A 17,922-nucleotide genomic window follows, 5' to 3' on the forward strand; every position below is an offset into this window, starting at 1 on the left:
AACAACAATGCTTAGCTGTATTTATTGTCCAGGGTAAATTCCAATAAGAACAAAACACTAGTCAGCAGAGCCTGACTTAATCAATTCTCTTCCTATATATTTATTCTGAAATTTAATAATGATGAGCAAAACCACATTTAAAAGCAAAACAAAGAATGACAATTTGCAGTTGCAAAAATCTGCTTTCAGGGACGTCGTGAAATGAAAGAGTTCCTATGGGCTGTATCACTCTAGACCTATCTTAACTCTGTTGGAGGTGGTGGCATTTAGTTCAGAGAAACACAGAGCACGATAATGTCATGTTGTAGCAGCCCATAAGGGGGAGCATTCAACTGCATTGAATCCTTAGAGTTCAGGAGCAGAGAAAGAGGGGGATCTAATGCAAGGTGGTTGATCTCCTCTTGACAATAAAAAATAATATCCTAAAAGAGTTTGTCAGTTCTTTAGACTTGAAATAGTTTTCACCCCATGTAAGCATAAAATCAAATAGCAAATGTCTTACTGGTGCAGAACCAGTATAATCAATTTTCAAAAATGGAGGGGTGGGAGGTTTTTTGTTGCTTGGAGTAGTTTCCTCATTTATTTGACCGAATGGTTAATTTATTAAGAGTTAAATTTGTAATATTTATACATACAAAATTACTGTTTCATTTTCTTTCCCATATTCATGCAGGTTCTACCTGTAATTTTACCATAGATAATTGATGTACTTCTTTCATGTTGATGTTGCTTACAAAAGGAGCTTTTATTGTTACTGCTGTAACTGAGATAGGAATCTAGCCCACAGTACACGTTCATGCAGGAGACATTTGCAGCTGTCAGGGTTGACAGCTCGTTGGCTTGTTTTGAGATCTGTGGATAAAACCCAGTGCAGATTAATGACAAGATATAGGATATATATTTTTTCTTTTGATAACTGACACTTGGTATCAAGGGGGCTTAACATGACAGTTGACTATTAATTTATCCTGGAAAATTTTGTGCACAAGGCAATAGAGTAAAGCCATGCGTTGGAAAGAAAATGTTATACTTTGCCTTTTGTTTGCGAATCTCTATGTTCTTGTTAAATGCTATTTACACAGTCTAAGTAATTCATAATTACCAAAGTTAGACAGAATTCTTAATGTTTCCTTATTTGTCAGCAGTGAAAATACAATGAATACAGAATTTTGCACTGTACGAGTGTGCAACAGCCTCTCACTGAACCTTCATAAGCAAAATATTGTTCTAACTCCAGAAAACATTTTCAAATTCATTTTTATTGTGACTAGCATATGAAAAGGAGATAAGTGTTAAAGTTTCACCTTCTTTTTTGTCTGCCAGGGCTGATTCTTTTTTGTCTGCCATGAACATACATCACCTTGTAAATCAAAGCTGTGTTATGATATGCCAAGTTCTGACTTTGATACAATTTCTGGTGAGTAGATGTTTGCTGATTATATAACTTCAGGACTTAATGTTTGCTCAGTTTGAAAAGAGCTCTTTAGTGAAGACTTTATTTGAAGATGATCTACAGTCATTGATTGTAAGCCTAATGGATTTTGTCTCCACTTGTGGATTGATTAAACAGTGATTTCTGAGTTAGGCATATGGGAATAAGTGATATTGAACACAGACATTTCACATATGCCTTTATGCTTTAGTAAGCCAAGTTCAAGTAATGTGTCAACAGTAATTGGAAACAATACCTTTATCAAACCATCTCTGAAAATGGACAAAAATACTGAAATTTGTCTTAATGAGCCAGAGATAATGGTTTCATTTTTTGAAAGGATTACTTTTACTTGAAATAAGTTTGTGTTTAGAGGAAACAAGGAATGTGTTCTCACTCTGGAGCAGTAGTTACTGCTCCTTTTTCAGGTGAACTATTTGAGTATTTGATGTTCCTTCCTTTCCCCAGCAAAAACAGTGATCACAGGAAAAGGAATTTTAGCTGAGCTGTTCTCAGCATAGAATTGTCCTCATGTAGCAATATCATCCCTTTGTTTTGAAGAAATTAATCTAAATTGTTCACTGAACAATTCTTTCTGATGCCCTTTGAGGCTACCTAGAACAGAGGCAAGATAGTGTTAAAGGAATAAGGTAGGTTTTTATTAAAAAGGCTTTCAAAGGATACACCTTGGCAGAGCCCAACTGTGGCTCCACCCAAGATGGACAATTGGTCACAAGTTTTTAACATTTTCATAAGTTTTGGTCCATTTGCATATTGGGGTTAACTGTCCAATTACAGCTCCAGGTTATGAAGTCCCATCCTCCCAGATTGCTCTCCTCAATTTGCTGTTGTTTACATTTTTGGGCCTGAAGCTGCAATGGTGTCCTTGATTTTCTGGCTGGAAAAGGATAGCTTTGTCTAACTAAACTGTGAAGGGAACTTGAACAGAGTTATATACTATAGCAGTACAGAATCTGGAAAATATGAAAGCTAAAACTTAAGGTATACTTTCTCCATTTTACTTTCCTGTTCAAATATTTCTGGATAAAATATTCCTGGATGTAACACTGGAATCTGGCTTTAAAAATGATTAATTTCCATTTTATGGACAGTATTATCCGCTTACAAGTTTCAATTAAATTTATGAGATTAGGTTAGAAGAATTTATATTTGGAACAAATCACATGAAGAAAGAAATTAAACCTCTATGGATAGAACCAAAGTTTGTGAGGGGTCATAAGGGTCATATGTGCAGTGAGACTGGACTTGTCATGTCTTAAAAAGGCTTGTATCATATTTAGCCATTATGCAAAATATTATGATATAATGTGCTCTCCTGGATAGCACAGTAATAAGCATTTGAATAGCAAGAAAATGTGCCTGTGGTTAATGTATTCCCTCACTCCCTGAATCCCTCAGGAAAAGTCACTGTCCTGAATCTTTGTTGATATATGACTGCTGTCCCCAATGGAGTCGTACCAACTGAATGATAAATGTTTTCAACTTTGAACATTTGACCTACCCAACACAGAAAAAATGTTTTTAACATTCATAGAAGTGAAAAGTGTGTATGTGTGAATGCACCAGTATGCAAGTTATAAGCACATTTCTTCTGCACCAGTTGTAAAGTGCACCACTCTTCCCTAGATCCTACTGAACACTTGTTTACTTATTTAGGCTTCTGAACACCTCAGAAGAGTCTGTTATTGAAACACAAGTTCTTTCTTGCCATCTATTCAGGTTTCAGTCATACTAGCTGAAGCAGAAATAATATCCAGAAGTTGGCCTTAAACTGGGAATGAAAATGAAATTATTTCTCAGTGTAGAAATCACAGCACTCATTTTGGTCTTCTTTTTTGTGAAGTCTTCAAACAAATTTGTAAATTCATAGGTGTTAAGGTTGGAAATTACTAACAGTCTTTAGAGAGTGTGACCTTTAGCTTAACAGAAATTGAGAAAGAAAACCTGCCTGTTTTATATCCTGTGACTGTGATTGCAGTAAAGAATATACTTCATAAAAATATTCAGTTTTGATAAGGAGTTTCTGGTGTTCGAAAATTTGCCACCAATGTATCTGCACAGAAATAGATGAAGGTGAATGGATCACATTTGCCATGTGTTTCTGGTGAGAGCCTGAATATATCAAGATAGCTGCATGTTGCATCATATCAGTCTAAATATATCTAAGTCTGAGTATATCTCATTAGGCTTGTCCTGATGTGTCAAAATATGACTATTAAAAACCAAGATCATAGTTAAAGGAATGTCTGCAACTTATTTAAAGAAGAGCATATATTTTAAAAAACCCAAACCATAGTCAACCCCCACCCCAAACATTGTTCAGTGCTGTTACCAAAATCTAACAAAAGCTAGAGATCCAACACATAAGATATTAAACTGATTGCTCTGGGATTCATTTTGCTTATGCTCAAACAGGACTCAGTGTTTACAGAACTTAGATAAACCAGTAAATGTCACCAGCAGAATAAGGTGGCTTTTTTTTCTTCCACTTCTCATTCAAAAATGATATTTAAAATAAAAATAGCCCTAAATTTAAAAATAAAATAAGGAATTAAGACGACAAGTATTTTGAAATTGTTTTATGTTGCCTGACTTCACATCAAGTGAAACACATTATTCAACCTAAATTGAATGTGGGCTATTTTTGGATAATTGATACAAGGAGTTTCACTTTTGGTTGAATGAACACTTTTAATCATAGAGAAACATTTTGGTTTCATTTTATTGTCAGTGTCCTCCCTTTTCCAATCAAACAAGTATTCCTTTCAACAATTGTTCAGCAAATGAACCAAGTCCACTTTGTTTACCTGCTCACACTCCTACTCCATGTGCTTCTCTGCATTCAGTATGAAGCACTTGTCCACATGAGTTCACTAAATTGCCCAGGAACTATATTCAATTAGGGTCCTTGTATGATCACTTTATAGGATAGAGAGAAGATTAAGTGGAAAAAAAGGTGCAAAAGCTGGGCTTAGAGTTCTGCAGAGGGAAATTATTTCCTGTACAACCACAAACCCAGGCCAGGTGGCTTCTCTGAATCAGGTCTGACTCCAGTCTGTTGAATACTGTCAGCCCAAACCCAGCTGTTGCCTCCTCACACCTAACACCCTTCTATGAACAGGGAAGTTTCTTTTCTTGCCCAGGAATTAATTGACCATAAACCCATCGGGTAATGTGGATCTATAATCCCAGCAATCCTGACCCCTGCTACCCTGACATTGTCCATTGGCCTGAAATTGCTGGCCCTGTATTACTTTTAGGCCATGGGATCCTATTGAATTCAGTGCTTAGCACTAGTGAACTTGGAGCTCTAAAGATTTATCTCGTTCATTAATGTTCAAAAATGATTCCTTTTAGCCAAAATCTAAGCACAGTTTTCAGACCCTTCCTCACATCTGTGCTCAATGAATTTTCTCATTCCTAGCCTTAGTATAAAAGACACACAAATGAGCTTTGTTTCCTTTGACCCTAATGATTATCCTAGTCTAATTGTTAATATGGATATCTTGTGTCGCACAGCAGAAGATTGAAAAGCAGTGATCTAAATGGAAGGTGAATAAGTTTGGAGCTTCTAGTCACTTATGAAAATAAAAAGCCTGAAGAGCACCAAGTACACTGCTTAAGCTTACACATGTGCCTATTTTGAAATGTGGGGGAAGGGAATGGTATTGACTGCTTTTCAGGCATGTTCAGCATGAGTAAGGGTGCAAAGTGATATATAACTGTTCAGGTATGTCTTGTTTATTTGTGGTACTGAAGCAATCTTAACAAAGTTGACTGTTTTTAATGTATCCATTCAAATAGATGTCAAATGTGGCTTCTTGGGAAATACAGCAATGGACAAAGCTTTGGTCATTGCTGTAAGGAAAAAACACTCTCAAACTTGACAAGAAGAGAACCTAAGTGATCATTATTTTGATGTATTGCGAAAATCTTTCTTGCTTGCTCTGGAGTTAATTGAGGAGACTCTACAGCCTTTCTTAAAAGTGAATAATAAATTGACTGCCTCTACTATATATGAAATGTCTTCTCAGCTGGATCTCCTAACCTCAGGTTGCTCAGGCTTTGCAAGGGCAAGTTTTTCAAATTTTCCTGGGTGATTTAAAGAGTCGGGTGCATCAGTTTACTTCTTTTGGCTCAGACATTTTGGAGAGGGGCTGAGTTGCAAGTTTTGATGTCAAATGTACAATACCATGACTGAAAAGGTAGTAATAAATTGTAACTCCACCTGTTGTGTACTGTGTATTTAGTAGTTTTATTTTACAAGTTTCTTTTCCATTATTTTCCTAATGATTTTACCTAATGAATGTGTTATATTCCTGTGCCAAGCTGTTTAACATAGCTTTGAGAACACATTGTGAATGCAAATACATAAAGTAGAACTGGTCTAAAGAAGTATTGCCAATTGTCTACTGCTTAGTCCTGTGAAAGAGTCTTCCTTAATTTCTGCCCCTCACCTTTATCCTTCTGTGTTGTGCTGCTGCTTGTTTGCACTGGTGTTTGTGCTGTAACCTGCTTGTGGGTAGTGCAGCTGTGGAGGTGATGTGAGGTGATCCTGATGTGGTTTGCTGTGAAGCAGAGGGAGCATGTGTGATGGCTTCCTATCATACCACAAAGGCTGCTGGGTTTGTGTTTTGTTGTCTCATGATTTTGACCAGTGAGCAGTGATGAGAATATGTCTTAAATCGTTGCTAAAACTGAAGAATATTACTTCCTGTAATATTTTCTCCCTGAAATGTGAGTTTATTTTTATTCCCTCTCAGAGACATCCACTCTTACAGTCTTACTTAGGTAGTTTCTTTAACATCCCTTTGTCCTTATTCATCAAAAAATGTTTGTGTCTGGTTCCTTTCACCACACTGTTGAAAACCAGAGCAGTAACAGCTCTTGAAAAGTTGATCTGAACTTTTTTCCCCAGCTATCTAAGCTGAGCATAATTGCCCACAATCGTGTGCCTTCTCTGTCCCCTGTCACCTGGTTGTCCCATATCTGACCCTCTCTCCTTGTTTTTAACACTTGTACCATGTGTAGGAAGGGATCAAGAGGACATTTTAACTCCATAACCTGTAGACAAGTGAAACAAGGACCCAGGAAGCCACTGAGTCAGCATACAAGGAAAGATATAGCATACATAGAATTACTTGTGACAAAGAACTTTCTGGATTTATTGAAGTAAGAAAATATGCATGGATTTTTCCCTTTGCAGGTTGTGCAATATGGCACATTTTGTACTTTATTAGATGCCTACACAAGATAATGGAATGGTCAGATTTTCTGTAGATTCAAACCCATACTCTGAGCAAAATATAATTTTATTGATGTTAACTGCATGGTTCAGATTATGATATTTACATGCATACACCCATCCCCCCCTTTACAGTTCTTTAATTAAACTTGCTATACAGTTTCTTTATCATGTCCCATTTTGTTTACATAACATTTCATTACTCAGAAGAGACATCTTGGATTACTTTCCCATACATTAAAAATCATGACTACATTTTATTATTTTAGTAGTTCAGTAGTATTGAGTATCTTCCTCTGCAGACTTCTTGACATGATTTTGATATACATTCACTCTGTGTAGTCTGTGTATGTTGTTCTGGCTTCCTTGTTCTTTGAAGGTCATTGTAGCTGTGAATATTATGCTGAGATATTCAGGTGTTCTGTGTAATGAGTCTGTAGAGCACAGATTGTTGGGTAAGACCATAAGAGAGAAAAAAGCAGTATTTTCCTCAGTGCCTCATGTAAGTTACTTGGTTGTTTGCCCTAAATATATACAGGAGATTATTTCAAAATTCTCCTATTTTACTCATTTGCTTTGGAGAGGGAAAGCTTGAGTGGTAGGTTGGTGTGATTGCTCTGGTGTTTGACTCAAGCTTGCAGAAGAGCAGCCCAGAGTATCAGGAAATGAGCGGGCTGTTTTTTGAAAACATGAATGTACTTGTTAAAATATTATTTCTTGGCTACATAATAATTTTGGGATCTACTGGTACCTGCTGTCTATAACCACAGCACAGTCTCAGGATTTAGGCCTTTCTCTCCTCTAACTTGTCCTGATTTTACATCTTTGTTGTGCAGACAAATTTAGCCTCTATTTTGTTTTTCATGTTGAAATGGATGACATTTTGAATTCTAGTGCATTGCAAACCTCATAATGATCTGCCAACAGCAAAAGAGGACTATGATATTGAATTGTGTCCTTAATAACATCACGAAGTACAAGGTGACTAAAAATAGCATGTACTTTTAGTAAAATTTGAGTAAATTGTAACAGAGCAGCATTTGCAAATATGCTTACCTGCTTTATATCCTTCCTGCTGTCCTACTTCATAATACATAACAATAATTGGTTTAGCACCGGAGCAGAAAAAGCAGAAGGATATATGAAACCTTATGGGAAGAATGATATGGAAGTTTTCTGGTGAAATTCTTTATTATGTTGTGTTCTTTTGATTTGTCACTTAAATATTGAATTACAAGCTTGATTAATAGTGAAGTGATAGTATATTGAGTCTGACTTTTTATGTGGAAGAAAATTAATTTCAGTTTCTTAGAACTGAATCCACTCTGCAGCAGAAAACACAGGAAAGAGGAGTAAAGCTCATAATGTAACTATGTCAGTTAGGTGCAATTGTACTGTGTCTTTGAAAAGTATAAAAAATGTGTCATAGCTTGTGATGGAATTTTCTAATAAGCAGGTGTGCATCATAAAATAATGGCAAGAGACTTGTACCTGCCATTTAAAGATGACTCTAAGGGCTGCCTTTTCAAAAATGTTCTACAAATAGTGCTTTCTTAATAAAGATTGACCAGCACATGTTCACTGCTAAATAAACATGGAGTGCTACACGGGGACACAGTTTCTAAGGGCTACTGCAACTTTAAAATGACAGTAATATTGAGTTTTCTGCAAGATGAAACAATGGAAGCAAACCTTGAGATAGCCTGGAAGAAAAATGGCTCATAGCTTGGAGAAATATTTTTTTATGCAGTTGGAAATAAATTAACCTTCTTTGTAGTTAAAGGTAGAGCCATTAAATCCACATTGCAAAATAAAAACTGTGTAAATATTTTGTGATACTCCCGGCAGCTGCCAAATTATTAGGTGAAGTCAGTAAGAAATGGAAAGTATGCTTTTATGTGGAAACTGTCAAAATCTATTTTGTGTTAAAAAATTCCTGCTGCCTGATTCTAAAATTTTCTGCTATGAATTAATTACTCAGCTAGGTCACTTCTGCTGTAATTAGTTCTGCATTAGTGGAATGCTGCACCTAAATAAATGAAAAAGGTGAGAATTCTGTTCCATTCCACCCTGCTTTTCAGCTTCCTTCAGTTCAGATTTCTAGGATTAAAAAAAAAGGCTTCTAATTGATTTTTTCCTTCACCTGCAAAATTCACAACACATCACTTGGATGAATATCTGCTTTGTTTTCTCTCTGTAGATAACACAAAGATGTGTGTAATCCTCATCAGCAATTCCTTCAGCTTCTCTGATGCTGGCTCTTTTTCCTGCAGCTAATTTCAGTGGAGTGTGCAGGAGGAGCCCTGTCAGGACTCACTGTGCTGTTAGGTGGTACCTGTTGCTTTTGCTCAAGAGCCAAATTTTATCTTGGTTTGACTTGCATAAACTCTTAAGAGAGGGGCATTTTGTATAATATTATTAATAAGTTTTTCTTCCCTTTCCCTATGGTACTTATTCTTACTTTATTCTCTCTTTTATATTAATTGATCACATTATCTCCTCAGCTTGATGGTGTGGGAGCTTTCCTGTACTACTAAAAATTGAACATGTAGTTGAAAGATTTCTGTGAATCACGGCAATAGCCTTTTCCCAGTTTTCATTACTTTGGCTTAGGTACATCTATCTTTATTAAATGCATCATACTTTATTACCTGTAAATATAGAAGGCATAAATCTCACACATACTGCTGTTTGTATGTTCTGTAATGTAAGTAGGTCTGGAAATGCTGCAGTGTCACTGCAAGGTGCATCAATTCTACCACCTGGTAACTGTTACAACAACTAATTAAAAGAAGATAAATTAACAATTTAGGTGTTTTGCAGTGTCCTACTAGAGGACATAAATATTCTTTATAGATAAAAAATGATAGGAGTTGTTATTATAACAGCGTTATCATTTTATTATAATTTAACAATGTTTATTTCTAGTCTTACATGGTTTCTGAAATGTCCACATTGCTGAGGTAAGTAATATTTACAGCTGCCTAAATTTAGACTGGTTAACCCTGTTTGTGAAGCTCCTCATCTCTGGAAGGTTGCTTGGTATTTCTTAGCTAATGGAAATATCTTTAACACTAGCAGTGAGATAAATGGGACCAGCTAAATCCTGCTCAAAATCCATGCAGATTTACCTTTGTAAACTATGCTTGGAAGAGATGTGTAACTGTCAAAGGATATGCCTGGCCATGTATAGGGATGGGATTATGCAGATATGTTTTTGCTTGTTGCTAAAGGTTCACAAGGCTCTCATGAGACTAAAGTATAAAGAAAACCATTGATGTACCAGCACAAAAATCAAAGAATAGTCCAATAACAATCACAACAAGGAGAAGCAACTACAATAGGCAGAGTAACTAAAGAGAACAATTGTAAACCTTGTTACTGAACAGAGAGACTGAAGGATGAGTGAAAATAATGGTTTCCAGGGAATATAGGAATATTGATGTGAGTAGGAAACAGCTCCTGCCAGGATTTGTCACCAATTACATTTTCTCTCTGCTGTAAGGGAGAACCCTATTGCTCTATTTAATTATTCAGAGCTATGATATTGCTGTTCCCTAGTTTCTTCAGAAAGGGCTCAGAAAAAAACTTCAACCTTTCTAGAATACCTATGTATGCAGTAAATTAAACAAGCTGTTACCTCTTGATATGATTTGAGAGATGTTGTCAAAGAAATTCTTTTTATTCAGATTTTCATTTTAATTAGGTAGCAAAAAAAAAGACAACCAGCTCTTTTGACCATATATTGACCACATATATCAGTAATATCGTACATTTGGTGACAACAGCTGCAGAATTTTGTGTCCTCTCTAAGTCTACTTTACTTTATATGCCAAATAGCATCATACAGCCAAGCAAGCACATTCAAAGCATGTCATCATTTAATAAGTTTTCTTGAAATTCTTTGTCATATGGCTTCTTATGGAGTTTATCACCTTTGATGGGAATAATTCAAGCATGTATAGCTCAGAACTGCCCCCTAAAAATATTCCAGTGGTTCAAAGAATAAAAACATCACAGAATCAGTTAGGCTGGAAAATACCTCTAACGTTGAGTCCCACCTTTGACTGAGCACCACCTTGTCAACCAAGTGCCACATCCAGTGTTTCCTTAAACACCTCCAGGGATGGTGACTCTACCACCTCCCTGTGCTCTCATTCCTATGCCTAATCACCCTTTCTGTGAAGAAATTCCTCCTAATGTCTAACCTGAATCTCCCCAGCTGCAGCTTGAGGCTATAAAAAGGAATGTGGGAGAATCAATTTTTAAAACAGGAAAAACACCTGCTGTATGGTTTTTAGGCACTGAAAGATTCGTATAATGGGTGTAAATGACAAAGGAAATGCTTAGCAACCAAGAAAGCCAGAATTCAAACAGAATAACAGTAATGGGAATATCTAGACAAAAACAAATGTGAGAAGTATTAAAAAATTTCCATGAATTGGTTAATTGGAAAATACTGAATTACTGAAGAAAAATTACTAAATTAAAAAGCTAGGGAAAATTAATCATTGTGTAACAATACTGCGTGAGATGCAGTTAAGCCTATGTGAAATAAGAAAACATCCAATCACTTCTCTTATTTTTACTGTTGGTATTTGAGAGATGTTTTCTCTGAAGGTTAGCAAATTGTAGCTATGTGTTAAAAGAAAATTTCACAATTCTCCTCATGAAAGTGACAAGAATGGACAAGTACTATTTTATAAAATATTTACAATGCAGCTCACATGATATCAGGGCACTGAAAGACTGACAATAATCAAGAATGTGCAATGAAAACGTGAATAGTGAAATTCAGAGGAGCTGTACTTTGCAGCACTCTTCCTCTCAAAGAACCTCCCTTTGAAGTTGATCAGTACTCTTCTCCTCAGAGGAGTTTGGGATGCTGTTGTTGGCACCCACATCACAAGTGATGAAAAATCTTTGCTTAAATGGCCATCAGTATTTGTGTCGAATTCTTAATCTTTGCCTTTGATAGTGTTCAACAGTGGTCCATAGCAAGAACATAGAAGTTCGTTCAGATTTCCCTCAAGGAATGTGAAATATCTGAACTCCATGAGGCTGTAATGAGATGGAAAATGTCTGCAAGTTTCAGTGGTTTTAGGCCATGAATCATATGTGGTGCCATGGTTCAGGTAGAAGTATACTTTTCCTTTGTCATAAATAGGAGACATGCCTTTTCTCTGTTGTATTTGCTTTCTCTCCAATGCATGTTCTACTTTCTGTGGTACTGTCAAAAATATTATGATATAATATTGTAGGAGAGTAAGTAATTCACTCATCTGGGATATGGAAATCCTGTTAATTTTAGAAGGTGCATTTAATAAAATTGCATCATTGGCAGAGACTTTCATATTATACTGTGTTGATCAGAGAAAATCTCTTTGCGTTAGGTTCTAAGCCAGAAATTGATTTCCAAAGGAGCTGAATGCTTAGGTTGCTTAGATATTTTGAAAATCCCACTAGGTCTCTGTTTGCAGCTTTTTGGCACATAAATACCCTTGAAAATCTGGCTTAAGAGTTATAACAGTAACACAAAGGAATAAAAACTCGTTATTCAAGCCAGAAGTATTTTACTGGCACTGAGCATATTGATGTTACACTGGGGGAAATTATATTTACATGTTTTAGGGCACTGAATTAATTATAACATAAAATAAAACTTTGTTTAACATATGTAAAGAATCTGTTCTCCAATACATTATTCCTTGTAGGGATTGAGATAAAGTGTTTTATCAAGTCTAGGAAAGCTATAAACAGGGAAGTGACCAATGTAAACAGGGAAGTGACCAATATTCAATGGTTGATTAGTAGTCTGGAAAAAAGACATGGAACAACCAAAAACAGATTGCTCAGCCTTAATTCCAGATCCATTCCTATTTTTTTTTTTTTTTTTTTTTTTGCTTCCATGCTGCTATTCTTTTGCTTAAGCCTCTTGAAGTCAGCTTGTCCATTTTTCAGGTCCTATGAAAATATCTCGTATAATTTCAAAATAACCTTCAAATGATTTATTTTGACAATTTTGATGTTATAAATCCAAAAGAGGAATAGATATTTTGGCTTCTGGGTTATCCCTAGGCAAGGGAAGAAATTAATCCAATCTAATCTATATACTGCACTATGTATATATTTTTTCATGGCCTCAGGAAGACCCCAGAGCTGAAAGCTCTATATTAATTTTTAGATGGTTAGTTTCTATTTGGATGAAAAATATTTCTTTATATCTGCAATAATACTGTTGAAGCCGCAAGAGCTATAGGGCTCAGAAGATGTCTGCAATACTTTTACTATTTAATTTTAAACTCATGGCCATAATTGCAGGAAGCGGGTTTTTACTAATTTTCCTGAAATTCAACTTGTATATCCACCTGTGATAAAAGAACTGAAAATATAATTGATGGATCTGACTTAGGAATTTTCCACCTTGCTTGCCCATGAGAACATGAGCAATGAGAACTGTAACATAACATTTCTGATGTGTTGTGAAGGACTGGTACAATCCAAATTCTCTGCTACGTTAAAAATAAAAATCCAGCTTGACATGGGAGTAGGGGTATTCACCACTGAAGTAGGTTTGTGCTGAAGTAGATGCAGAGGCTGTAAACTGGTTCATTGTGCTCACCTTGCTCTAATAGAAATCCAGGGAGATACAGAACTGCATCCAATGTGACACTGGCAAAAGCTTTGGTGTAGTTCTGCAATGAGCAGTACTCTCTCCTCCAGAGGAGGAATGTAAATGGCCTCCATACTGTCCTCTGTAGCTGTTTGGAGGTCACTGGGTGCTTAAATGCAAAAAGGTGGAACTGAGCCATTCAATCAGCTGAAGACCTGGTTAAAATGTTGAGATGATTTGGCTGATCAATTTTATCTGGATAATCTTTGTAGGCAATGGCTGTTTTAAGGAATGAAATAATTTTTGCACCTGTCTGGAGTATTTCTATTGAAGAAGTCCCAGCTGGCAGAGAGCCAGTGATGTTTCTGCTTGTGTAGCACCTGGTTTTGATTTCAGAGGGGAAACAAGAAAATTACTTCAATGGGTGGTGACATTAAATACAGCTGTTGCCTGGCAGAAAGCATGTTAGCTCTATTTTACCCAAGTGAGAGCATTTCTACCTTGCATCATGGATAGGTTCAAAGCTCCAGCTGTCATCTCCCAGAGAAAGAGACAGAAAGGGTTGCATTCCCCAAAACTTCCCTGCAGTTATGAAATAAAGTTCAGTAACTTTGTCATTTTTATTATGCAGAGGAAGATGGGGCTGACCAGAAGGATGTTTTTGATGGAACTGGGAAGAAGAAAAGGTTTCAGAGTAGAAAATGAGCTAAGGTAGGAAAATATTTATATGTTTTGAAATAACATGTAGTAATGCTGTTTGAAGCATTTTAATTCAATATAGTAAATACAAGTGACTGATTGAAGTTTTTGCCTAAGTTTTTGGTAGTTATACTTGACTTTTTCCATTATAAATATGTTTCAAGGGTTCAGTGGGTGTTCCTATTATGTGGTTTATTTCAATTATCTTCTGGACAGAGAGCAGAGAAAGGACAAAACTTAGCAAAATTTCTAATTTTTCACTTTTAAAATGTGCATTTCTAATTTATCTTAGATCTGTCAATTTTCATGGGTCTGCATATAAATTGTGTCTTTAGCTCATCTGAATCACTCATTGTTTATTTCCTCTTTGAAGTCAGGTTAAGATTAAGCTAAATTTAGTGGCCAATTTTGAAAACGAAAAGAGTTAAATGTACAGGAATGGAAATGTGATGGGTTGAGGGGGACATTTGTCTACATCATCTCTGGTATTATAGTATTTAACTTTTTTACCCTAATGTGAGTCTCAAAGTTATGGCTTCTGCTTTGGTACAATCTGGAAGAGCACTGGAGAAAAATCTTAGGTGTAAAATACCACAGATGTGGCGTTTGAGAGTGGAAACACACTCCAGATTCAGGTTTGTCTGGTTTCAGCAAACCAGCTCATTCAGAGGGAAGCCTTCCTCCAAACAGGGCTTTACGTAAGTGCTGGTTATGTCATTATGCAGTTTTCCAAAAGCTGCATCATTATATAGGTTCTCTGAAAAGCTGGAGGAAAGCCAAGCATTGATCTCGTCTCTGGATCTGTCTCTGGAGTGTACAACCCTACAAAAGTGTATTTCTACAGATTTCTTTTCAATCCCATCAACTTTGAAAGTCTGAGGAAGAAGGGAGGGTAAAATAATTTATAAAGCAAGATTAAAGCAGGTATTGAACAGAAGTAAGCAATTAGGATCTGATACAAAATTAATTGAGTTCTTGGGGAAAAAAGAAATAAAGAGTGCTGTTCTGGATCCTACGTTAATAATCTGTAGAGTAAATGCTTTATCTGGGCTTCTATGACACATGGGTATTTATTGCCAGTATTTTAGACTTTCCGTAAGTTTTATGAGGCAGGTGTTATGTTTAATTTCAGCTTAGCTGCTACTGGATAAAACAAAACTATTTAACTGTTGATTTTTGCTTTTGAAAATGACAGAGGAAACGTTAAATTTGTTATGTTCTGTGCCAAGAAAATAGCACAGCTGTACAGGTATGAGAGGAAACTGGAGCACAGCAGCTAAACTGCTGCTGTGTGCATAGTTATGGCAAAGTTCCCAGCTCTGCAGCTTGCTACAAATACATGACATATGAATATTTTATATGAAGTGAAATAAACCACAGGAAACAGAAGTTCTATGTCTCTAACTGTTTGGGTTTTTTTAACTTGGGTATAAAGATGTGACAGTTTAATTAAAGTAGGACCTAGCAGGGTTAAATAATAATAAACTCAACAGTGTTTCATGGGGATTCACTTAATATGTGTTTGTAATCTTTTAGAAAAAAATAAATTGGGATTTATTCTTTTTCAATGGACTCTGCTCTACAAGTTCTGCCATATGGAGAGAAAAAAATTGTGCTATAGCATGACACACATTTCTGAAGTACAGTCCTTTCAGTACCTTTCTTGTAGTTCCAAAATACAGTATGTATTTTGCATTGGAGAGTTATTTGATAACAATTTTCTATGGAACAATTCCAGTATTTGTCATTGTGATTTCATGACTTAATGAAATTGGTGATCACTCATTTGAATAAGGATCACAGAGATATGCCAAGGGATTTTCTTGGTTTTCTGGAAGGTAATTTGCTTTGAAGTGTGCAGTCTGCCTTTAACAGCAGGAACATGTTTTGAAGTCCATGCTAACCAGTGATTGCCACCAGTGGTGGTGTCCTCTCTGCTTTGACAGGCTGATGGCTCCACTTCTCCAGCTCTTGCACAGGGCTTGCAGAGCAATCTGTCAGGTCCTTCATTGGAAATTTACTGTATATGGCTGTCACCATCACAGGCTACCAGAAAGTCACAGACTTTCAAATGGATTTGGCTGCTATTAAGACAATTTATGTTCCAGCTCTAGCTTCCTTTTGTAAAAATAGTGTCAAATAGTGACACTGCCTGTCTGTGCCTTACCTGCAAGGAGTTTAGGAATCTGTTGCCTGATAGAAATGAATATTATCTAGATACTTAATTCTACAAGTTGATGGAAATTAAGAATTTTCTTCTTTCTCTCATGTTTTGTTGTGGGGGTGACAGCATCCTTGTGGGATGCATAGGGAGCAGGAGCACTCAGAATCATTCAAAATTTCCTACCAAATCTGTATTTTTTCCAAACTTGCTGAGAAACATCAGCAGGCCAGACAGAAACTTACAGATCATCCTAAGTATGCAGGTAATCTTTTCTTGAAACACAGCTTTGTCCCTGTCCATTATTTTTCTGTGATGTGTACAGAAGTGTCTCTTTTTAAAAGGATCGCCTTTTAATCAGGTGATCCTTTCTAATGTTGTTCTTGTACAACAACTGACATTTACTGCAATAGCATTTTGGGCTATTGTATTTTTAGGCAATGTACACCATATAATGTATTGAATAACAATTCAAGCTGTAAATTTTGTATTCACTAAACCATCAGTTTTGTTATACTGGCTTAGCAGCAAGGAAATGGTCTTTATATGGAGCATGTAGTTCATAAGATTTAATTCATGAATATTTGGCAATGCCATGTGTAATAAACGGCTTCATACAAGTACAGAAAACTTAAGTATCCTAATAGATATTACTAGCTGGAAAGTTTTAAATAATTATTGTTAACTGACTTCTTAATGTTGCAAAGCTTTAACTCGTGGATGAGGAATATTGGGAAGAGACTGTCAGGTGTTGTCAAGCAGCTTTTTAATTATAGTACTGCTTGTGTAAGCAAAATATTTTGAGAATTGCAAAGAATGTGTATTAGGTTAGTGTCTATGGAAGGTAAATGATCCTTCAAGAAAGAAAATGCTGCACTTACAGGAGCTATCAGACTACAGTCTTTCCTCAAGGCAGAGTCAGTGACTAGAATAAATATATGGTGATATGAAAACTCCAGTGCTCCCACATCCTAAAGTACAATATACACTACAATTGTCAGGAAGTGTATGGTAAGTAAATACAGAAATAACAGCTTTGTATCTGTGTACAGTTGGATTCAGTGAAAAAAAAAGAAAACTTTTTGTATACTTCTTGACAGTGATTCTGTCACTCATATTGTGGCTGAGAACAACTCTTACCTGGAGGTGCTGGACTGGCTGAAGCGACAGGCTGTGAGTGACAGCTCTAGGTTTGAGCTACTGGACATCTCCTGGTTCACAGCCTGCATGGAGGCAGGAAGACCAGTTGATTCAGAAGTGAAGTATCGTCTCATGGTAAGATAGATCCTGCAGTGTGAATGCAGTGATAGCCAGAATGAATGGCTGTGATTTTATTTATTTTTTTAAATGAATATAGATATAATTGTGTTGTGTTATTATTTTTTTTTCTGTGAAATTTATGAGTAATTCACACAGATTCAATAGAGTAGAAACACCTTCTTTGCCTTCTTTATCAGTGTCTGGTAATGCTGAGTTACTGTTTCATCACAGGGTACAAACTGGCACATAGAGAATTACAGAATGTTTTGGGCTGGAAGGGACCTTAGAGATAATCCAGCTCCCACTTCCTTGCCATGGACAGGAATACCTTCCACTAGGTCAGGTTGCTCAAACTCCCATTCAACCTGGCCTTGAACACTTCCAGGCCAGCCACAGCTTCTCTGGACAACCTGTTCATGTGCCTCAACACCCTCACAGAAAAGAATTTCTTCTGTATATCTGATTCAAATTTCTCCTCTGCCAGTGTAAAG

General features: G+C 36.3%; 1 protein-coding gene across 1 annotated transcript in view; it reads left to right on the forward strand.

The window, feature by feature from the left end:
* The first annotated feature begins 1,356 nt into the window (after nt 1-1,356).
* The window catches only part of DNTT (DNA nucleotidylexotransferase), an 86,750-nt gene continuing 70,184 nt past the window's right edge, over nt 1,357-17,922 (forward strand). Inside the window, 3 exon segments of the mRNA XM_058810760.1 lie at nt 1,357-1,417; nt 13,943-14,022; nt 17,272-17,490. Coding sequence (XP_058666743.1) covers nt 1,382-1,417; nt 13,943-14,022; nt 17,272-17,490 — 335 coding nt within the window. The 5' untranslated portion in view covers nt 1,357-1,381.

Source organism: Ammospiza caudacuta, chromosome 9, assembly GCF_027887145.1.
Source record: "Ammospiza caudacuta isolate bAmmCau1 chromosome 9, bAmmCau1.pri, whole genome shotgun sequence".
Lineage (NCBI taxonomy): Eukaryota > Metazoa > Chordata > Aves > Passeriformes > Passerellidae > Ammospiza > Ammospiza caudacuta.